Consider the following 9,331-nt stretch of genomic DNA (forward strand, 5'->3'; position numbering starts at 1 on the left):
TGTCTCACTTGCATGAAAACATAATCACATGTCAGGTAACAAAATAAAATCAGCACAGAGAAATCAATAACATATCTCTATGTCTTATATTATCTGCTGAATTTAATCAAAAATAATTATTTTGAAAGTGTTTTCAAAGCTGTTTCCTTTTCTCTTTAAGATCAGATTAAAACAAGTCAGATCTATGGGCAAAAAAGTTAAATTTAACACGATCAAATTTTACAGCCCTTAAGAGTAATTTATAGGGTGAAAAAATGTACTGGAACTGAAGCAAACAAAACAGTAGCTGCGTTTACATGGATACAAGTAATCAGAATAAACACCTGATCAGATTAAAAATTTGTCAAGTAGACACGCCATTCAGAATACTCTGATCCGATCAGACTCATTCGGATCAAAATTTTCTTTCCAATCGAGAGAAGTGAGTTATGTTGATCCGATCGTGGTGCATGGAAACAGTTTATTCTGATTTCTACTGCACTGGATTTTATGTCATGCGTAGACGGTGTGGCGCTCCAGAGGAGGCTTTAGAGCGTAAAAAGGACTGACCAGCTACTTCGAAATGCAGAAATGCCAAATTTGTGTTTCCAATCGTGTCTAAAAGAGAAAGGCGGATGTTTTTCGCACTAATTTATGTGCAGTCAAGATGCACATTGCTGCATTGCCTGCACAGATTTTAAGTGTGTCCAACTATAGCCCTTCCTCCCGGTCTGTGCGGCCAAGAAAAAAGTTCAGTACTAGCCGCTCTTATTTAGAAAATGATGTGCGAATAGTCACTTTCAAAATAAAATAATAATAAAAGCACGCTCAGGAAATCATCTTGCTCCATGCAGCAGCCATTAAGGATGTAACGGTTCTTCGAGAATCAGTAAAAAAACGATTCAAACTCATCAACATGTTCATTGAAGCAGAAAATGAAAAAAAATCGGTTTATCACGACCTGTGCCTAAATTTAGAAAAATGCGGAGCAGCTGAAATTTCTCTATGTAGGATCGCTGAGAGTGTGTGTGTGCCTTGTTGCACCCGTTTGTGTGCGTTGCAGACAGGCTGCGTGCTGTTCTTCTGATTTAAAGGTTTCACATAAGTCAGTCCCTCCAGGATTTCACGACTGTTTCTCTTCTGACTCCTTCCTGGAGTCATGCTCCTTTTTAGTAACTCTCTTTAGTCCTTTGTCTCTTATCCTTTTTTTTTACAGTCATTTATGCTGAGTGCAAACGGAGGCAAGTGCGTGAGCACGGGTGAGTGAGCGTACGGCCAACTACAACCAATATACACAGTTCTATTCTGATCTGATCTTTGATCCGACTACAGACACTTTTGCTCATTTGGCTATCAGCGGTAACAGTTTGTACATCATTCACACAACACAAACGTCGAGGTAAAAACAGGATCCATTCTTTCTGGTGAAGCTCTTCCTTCAGGCTGAAACCTTTAGAACTCGTTTTTCTGTTTTTCGGGTTGGTTCTGCCGGATCTCGGGGCTCAGTACCTCGTTGCACGAGGACGTGACAGAGTTGTTGGGGTCACAGTTGCACGGCTCACAGCCCGTCCCGCTGGCCAGGTTCCAGTGGTTGGGGGCGCAGTGGTCACACGTCAGACCCACAACGTTGGGCAGACACTGACACTGTCCGGTGGCGCGCTGGCACACACAGTCATCCCGCTCCATGCACTGGCTGCGCTCCGTCCCCAGGAAGTTGCACGTGCACTCTGAAGCAAAACAAGACTTTTAAAACATTTTTCACCCTTTTCTTTTGCTTTAACTTCTTGTCGCATCACTTACTCCTGCAGTTGCGGCGCGCCGCATCGCCGTAGTATCCGCTCCTGCAGAGGTTGCAGTTGGATCCCTCGGTGTTGTAGAGGCATTTCCTGCACTCTCCAGTCCGCCTGTCACAGGCGTCCATGTCCGACATGTCTATGTTGTTGTTGCACTGACACGGCTGGCAGCGCCCCCCTGGCTGAGAGGGGTTGCCATAGTAACCCGGGGCGCATTCCTCACAGCGCGCTCCTGCGTCGCAGAGGAGAGAGTGAAAGTGGACAAAAGAGAAAGACGATGATGGGATGGCAAGAGAGCTAAAGTGATGGCTTGAAGATTTGATTTTAACTCTCTGAGACTGTCAAACCTGTTTAAGGCTTAAAAAAGAAAGGAAGTTATTTTGATATAAATGTTTTGACAAAAGTCGACTGAAGTCATCTGATAGAGTTTGGAGGTAGAATTCTGGCAGGTCAGGTACTTTCATAGAAATGAAGTGAAGTTAACCATATAAATATCAGTTATTGTTATCAGATTGGATCCTTAGAGGGTGAAGGTTAACTAGGTCTATGAATTACTTTCACTTTGTGGTTTGACACAAGTTTAAATAGAATACATGTTTATTAAAGGATCTGTTATGAGGTTAATAATCTCGGATATCAAAGATAACAATTAAAACCTTGTTTATAGGAGGGTGGGATTTTTACCATTTAATGATTTTAAGTTTTTTGTTTCAATAGATGCAATAATAGAAATAGTCATTTCTAGTTTAAGTGTCTCTTTATTGGCTTTTTGTTGAAACCACAATAAAATGTAATTTTTTTCTACAAATTAAGCTCTAAATAATCAAACATTATAATTTTTGAATGGTGTTGAGAGTTTTATGGAGTAAATACCTCTTATTTGATTTGTGCGGGCATAATTCTTGATTTCTAACTTGTGTCTTCCTTTCTGAGTGTAGCTTTGGTTTTGTGCGTGCATAATTCTTGATTTGTAGCTCATAAAATACATTTTTGCATGTACCTGTGTACACTTGCAATTGTGTATTCACATGTACACAAAGGGCAAAATATAATTTACACTCACACAACTTTAACTTAAAACTAACTACACATACAAATATTAAAAAAATACACACGAATCACCTGATACACACATAAAACCGCATTTACCCACAAATCTGATGTGAGGCTCTTGTCACGTCTCCAGATTCATGTGTAAGTGAAGAATTTAAATGCTGCCAGAATGCTGGGTCCAGATAATTAATAAAAGAAAGGTCAAAATATATGTTTTAAAAACAATTAACACTAAACCATCTTTACTCTCATGGCTACCTTCCTTTCATCGAACCGGCACTAACGGAGGAGCTCTGTGGCAAAGGCGCTGCAGGAAAGTGCAGCTGCGAGTGAGTGATAAGAATAGAGAAACTTTAGTATCGACTGTTTAAAAATGCGTTTTTAGACTTTTTACATTAATTATAGAGCAAATCTATTTAAGAAAGTGAGAACATATCAAGATTTCAAGAAAAAGATTTGGATGTGTAGTTAGTGTTAAGTTGCTGTAATTTAAAGTTGTGCGTGAGTAAGTTGCATTTTGTCCATTTTGTACAAGTGAATACACAATTGCAAGTACACACTGTTACACACCAAATGTATTGTATGAGACACAAATCAAAAATTACGCTCGCACAAATCGAATGAGACTATGTTCTCAGGTGGATTGTCTGTGCTCCTCCTCTTGGCCGTGGACCTCACCTCTGGCTCGTTTCGAGCCCCCAGCTGTCCCACAGCTTCATTTGGATGAAGCCCATCTGCTGCACTATTCAAAGATTTAGTTGTAGAATTAGATAAGCTACATTGTCTTTAACAGTCCTGGTACATCGCCTGTCCGTCCTGGAAGAGGATCCCTCCTTCATGTGGACTTCCCTGAGGTTTCTTCCCCCCCCCAGAATCTGATTTTGAAATGTTGCTTCTAGAGTAGAGTTATCAGTTCAGGAGGATGCTTCTGCTTCCTCAGCAATCAAAAATGTTTGTGAACATTTTCTCTCTCCGGGTTCACTGAGCAGCCCATGACTTTGATATTTTGTGCGGGCCACCTGGGTGTCAAAAACAGGTTTGCTCATTTTTTACCCGGAGACAGCCCATATCCACTCGTAAGGGTAGTTTCACCCCTTTATGGCTGTTGATGCAAGTATGCATCAAACCACTTTGACTAATAAATGACCTCAATTTATCCGCTTGAAAGAAAAAAAAGTTGGAATTTCCTTTTTTCATTGCTGGAAATAATTTAAACATTACGAAAATAACAACAAACCTTAGATAGTTTGAGTAGATCTCAGTAATTTTCTGTGCTTCATTTGCAAAATTAATTTAAAGAAAAGTTAAGAAAATCCTTTTTATTCAAACAAATTCTCAACATTTGCTGGATAAGATGCTACACCTCCTCTCTTCTGTCATTTGTTTCCATTATAACAAACCAAACAGGAAAGACTGACATGCTTTGAGCAGGTGTCACTCAGGTGTCACTCAGGTGTCACTCAGGTGTCACTCAGGTGTCACTCAGGTGGCACAGCAGCACTGGGGGAGGGCAGATGGTGAAGGCGTGATTTTAAGAACAAAATAGTGAGGAAGGGATGGAAAGCTGGAAGGAGGGAGGGGTGGGGGTGTCAACCATCTTTACTCACGCTTAAAAATGGTCGATCCGGAGCGTTTAACAATCCCTGTGCAAGTCATAAAGGGGGAGGAGGAAATAAGAAGTTACCCCTGACCATCACCTTTTGTGTTAAAAGCTGGAACAAATGGCTGCAATGCCATCTTTTGCTGATGTTTGTTTAGCTCCCTTAATAAAAAAACAAACCACAACAGGACTGAGGTTATAGCAGTTCAGCTGAGGGTTCAAATCCATAGTCAGACATTAAAAAAGACTAAAAATGGGAGCCAAAGCCCTAATTGGAGGCGTTAATCCCAGCATTAGATCCTGTTTGTCTTCTTCTTCGTCAGAGTTTAAGATTTGCCATTTAAAACCCTCTGAAGACATCTGCAGGACGTCTCGTCTGAACAGCTTCATCACAGTTTCAGCAGCTTCACTCACTCATCTGTTGTCTTTGTCAGCTCCTGCAGGTGATTCCTTCACGTTTTCTGGGTTATTCTAGGAACTATTAAGTCTGAGATTTGCCTTCTTTAAGTAGTTCTTCTATAACTTTTGATCTACAACTCTCCAGTTAGCAGTCTAACAAATTCCTTGAAAACTTACAATTAATTAAAATACTTTTTCTGATCAATGGTGAACCAGAAGAGGATGAACTTGATGGAGCTGAAAACAAAACAAAAATCTCAGAAGCTTCTTAGGCTTACCTGTGTAACCCTGGTTACAGTTGCAGATAATCTGCAGGTTACGGTTGTCTTGGTAACAAGATGCAGCAAAGTGACGTCCGCTGTTGGGTCCCTCTGGGCAGGGACAGGGACGACACTGACCCCCGGATGACTGACCCAAAACGGGGTTTCCGTAGTACCCATCAGCACACCTGTTGAAGGATATTTTAAATTGAGTGGGAAAATTAAGACAAATGAAAAAATGTATCTTATATTAAGTTAATCTAACAGCAGAACAGGTAAAAATATTTCAGGCTGTGTGATCACGTACCGTATTTTCTGCACTTAAAAGCATAAACCTTTTTCAAAAATTGGCCCAGGGCCTAATAATCCGGTGCACCATTGCTTGAAATGACATACATTTCTCTAGATTTTTGCATTTTCAGTAAAAGAATCGCACTGTAACGTGTCACCAAAAGGTTAGACCATGGATTGAGATGAGTATCGAATCGTGTGAGAGCGAAAGATGCACACCCGTACTAACAGAAAGATTTTAATACAAATAAACAATCATACATAATAACAAAATGCTCACAAATCCTTTCATACTCGGTTCATGATGTGGTCCACGTGTGATGGACCACTCCACACCTGCGCCCACTCAGCGCAACACCCATCCTCCCCCAGCCGCTGCGAGTGCACTTGCCCGCGCTCACACTCAGCGCAAATGACAGTTCACGCTCAGCTTGCAGAGAAAAAAGACAGCAAAGGCTATTAAAAAAGTGTAAGGCTCTTAGGAAGAAGTCAGAAGGGAAACAGTCGCGAAGCTGCGTCGTCACCCATGACTGTTGCCGTGGTAGATTGGTCAAAGCTGCAGTAAAGTGTAAAGTCACAGGGTGAGGAACAAATCTCGGCTTTGCTTGAATTTGATAGTTGCGATCCTTGAGGGACTTTTAAATCCGAAGGAGCTGTGAGAATTTCCTAGGAGGGGGCGCAGATGAACAACAGGTGCGCACACAGGTGTGCACACACTCACAGCGAGCCTGCATGAAGAAATGTGATCAGCTCTGCATTTCTAAAGTTAGGCACAGGCCAGGACAAACCGATTTTCTAAATGGAAGAATATGTTGACTAGTTTGAATCGTTTTTTTTACCGATTCACAAAGAATCATTACATCTTTAAACAATTCCTAACCTCACAGCAGAGTTGTTTCAGCCTTTTCCTAATCTCACCTGTCACACTTGTCTCCTCCGGTGTTGTCTCTGCAGTTGATGCAGGCTCCGGTTCTCTGCTCGCACTGGTCAGCGTGGCCGTTGCACTGGCAGGGCCGGCAGCTGGGAAAGCCCCAGTGACCCGCCTGACAGCCGTCACAGCGCTGACCGAACGCTCCGGGACGGCACTGGCACTGCCCGCTAAACTTGTCACAGAATCGGGTCACTGAACCTTCCAGGCTGCAGTCACAGGCTGGACACACACACACATAATCAGCAGGTAAACTGATGTACTGCTGAACAAACACGTTAAAGAAAGCTTGGATTAAGCTAATAAGAGTGACAGACGAGGTTCTCACGTAAGCAGCCTGAGGGTCCAAAGCCGTAGGTTCCCGGTGCACATTTGTCACACCTTCGGCCGATCACATTTGGCCGGCAGCGACACTGGCCCCCTCTGACATCACACATGGAGCTGACTGACCCCTGTGGGTCGCAATTACAAGCTGGAGGGCAGACAGAGGGCTGTTGTGAAGAATAACTGCTATTGCAGAGCAGAAGCTGAATCAATCCAGATTGTTTCTGTTCAGTTTCCACTCAAACTTCAGTTATTTGAAACCAGTCAGAGTGTGTTACTGATGTTTATCTAACTGCAGCAGTCGAGTCTCGGAGAAGAAAATTAAACTCATTTACTTTTTACTTTTTTTGGCAAAGTTTGGTAGAAGAAATGTCAGCTCAAACTCTGACTGATTTCCCAGCAGATCCTGAAATAATTGGACTGACTTGCTCAGTTCTGGCCTGTCATGTTCATGAGTAGCACCAGTCTCAATCTGCTTCACTCACCCAGAGCCCCGTCGTTGATAATGGCCGACATGCTGCTGATCAGTTTGGCGCAGGTGTCGCTCATCTGAGGGCGGATCACGCTCTTTGCGCCTTCGTGACAGCGGTACCGCTCGTACGTCTGCTTTCTGACAGTGGAGGCGGGATCTCCTGCAGTAAACATCTCCAAGGAGGAGTGGCGAGGCATCAGAGCAATCTGGAGAGGAGAGGATCATGGGAAGGACGAGAGTTAACATCGAGTACCATGAGACTGGATGGATAGGATGCAAGTCTTTGCATGTCCAAGTCAAGTCTGTAGAGGACAAAAGGAAAACGGAAATCCTTCTGACAATTCTTCATAAACAAGTTTAAAGGGTAAGTAAACAGTAAATCAACTTTTTGGGGGGCTGGTAAACTTCTGGTAAATGATTGTATTGCACATGATTTGTTTTTTCTTCTTGATTGCTTCAAATAAAGCATTTCTAATCTAATTTAAAATAAGGATAGGTTTTCACCGGGGACTCCGGCTTCCTCCCACCGTCCATAAACATGCTTCATAGGTTAATTGGTGACTCTAAATTGCCCCTAGGTGTGTAAGTGAGTGTGTATACGTGTGTAAAAGAGGCCCTGCGACAGACTGGTGACCTGTCCAGGGTGAACCCCGCATTCACCCGTCAGAAGGGTTAGGCTCCAGCACCCTCACAACCCCAAAAGGGACAAAGCAGCCAAGAAGATGAAAGAATGAATGATATATATCACAATATACCACAATAAAGTATATTTTCAGTCATTCTCTGAAAAAATTGACAAAAATGTAATTACTTATTTTTTTCGGACTTTATATTTTTAGAGTAACATGTAACTGAATTCTCACAAATGAGAAACATTTTTTAAAGTGCCCAACAGTTTCAAGTTTCTTAATTGGAAAACATATTTTTGCACAGAAGTTCATCAATAAAAACAAGCAGATAATAACGATAGAAACAATAGAAGAGAAATGGCACAACTGACACTTTTCTGACGCTCACATATGGATCATATCACCCAGCACTACATTGATGTATGTTGCTTTATGTCCTATTCATGACAACTGTTCACACTATCAACGGGATTCTGACGCAGAGAAAAGCAGCTTTTCACCTTTATGTAACCCATTACTCACGTAAAGTTAGTAAAGTTGCTTTTCTCTGTGACAGAATCAGCAGATTTTTGTTAATTGCACTTCATGTTCAATATCAGCACAAAGCTGCTGTTTTTACACCTCAGCCTGAATTACTTTAATTGCGTAAACGGTTGAAGAGTTACGGTAGTCGAAAGAATCCACAAATATCTATACAATTTTTTATTCAAAAGTTCTCTGAAGTAAAAAAAAGAAAAGTTCCTCACAGAATCCACGAGGAGGACGGCGTTGGATCCTCCGATGAGGATGCTGTTGGCATCTTGGTACCGTGTGAACTCAAAGCGAAGAGTGTAGATCACATCCCTCTCCAGACACACAGGCTGAGGAGGAACCACAAACCTGCCACAGACGGCCCTCATCAGCACCGCTAGAGACGCACGAGAGGCTATAACGGACAGGACACGGAGGTCACAGACCTGGCTCCGGCCGGGAGGGACACCAGGAGACTGTCGTCATCTGGGATGGTGTTCCCGCAGGGGCTGCTGGTGGGAATGGAACCTGGACGGATCACAGATATTTGTACCTCCTCCCAGTCGCGAGGCATCTGTGCAAAAACAGCTCATGAGGTCCAGAACCAACAAGGATTGGAAGTAGGGAGCCACAGAAATTAACAATTGTGGCCAAAAAAAAAGTAAAATACTTGAAGGCCAAATATCAAATAGTCACTGAATATGAATGTGAAGGTTTTCATAGTCTCTTAAATGTTGCATAAATAGCCAAGAATACATTGTAGACATGTTTCTCAAATAAAGTAAATGTTTACCGGTATATCCTATCAAATCATCAATTCAAACAGTAGATGGGCTAAAAAAACAAAGCACAGAACCATAGACTGTATATAACAACTGGACTGAGCAAGCCCGCCTCCTTTTGTGTTCCATATAGGAAGTACCACTGGGTTGCAAAAAGGCCAAAGTCCCATTGACTTACATTGAGAAACAGACAGTTATTTCTCAGTCATTTTATATGTCAGAATAATCATTCTTCCTCTGCTGCTTTCTGCTTAACTTCTTTTTTGTAATCCTAATTTTTTTTTTTAAGATTTTTTTCCATTATAACAAGT

At 42.0% G+C, this 9,331-nt stretch overlaps 1 protein-coding gene across 1 annotated transcript in view; it reads right to left on the reverse strand.

The window, feature by feature from the left end:
• Positions 1-9,331, reverse strand: part of lamb2 (laminin, beta 2 (laminin S)) — a gene marked incomplete in the record, with an annotated part of 35,202 nt that overhangs the window by 9,628 nt on the left and 16,243 nt on the right. The window contains 9 exon segments of the mRNA XM_024294013.2: positions 1,489-1,706; positions 1,780-2,004; positions 4,433-4,468; positions 5,103-5,272; positions 6,294-6,525; positions 6,632-6,775; positions 7,113-7,305; positions 8,475-8,607; positions 8,685-8,812. Of these exon segments, the coding sequence (XP_024149781.2) occupies positions 1,489-1,706; positions 1,780-2,004; positions 4,433-4,468; positions 5,103-5,272; positions 6,294-6,525; positions 6,632-6,775; positions 7,113-7,305; positions 8,475-8,607; positions 8,685-8,812 (1,479 nt within the window).

Source organism: Oryzias melastigma, linkage group LG7, assembly GCF_002922805.2.
Source record: "Oryzias melastigma strain HK-1 linkage group LG7, ASM292280v2, whole genome shotgun sequence".
NCBI classification, from domain to species: Eukaryota; Metazoa; Chordata; class Actinopteri; order Beloniformes; family Adrianichthyidae; genus Oryzias; species Oryzias melastigma.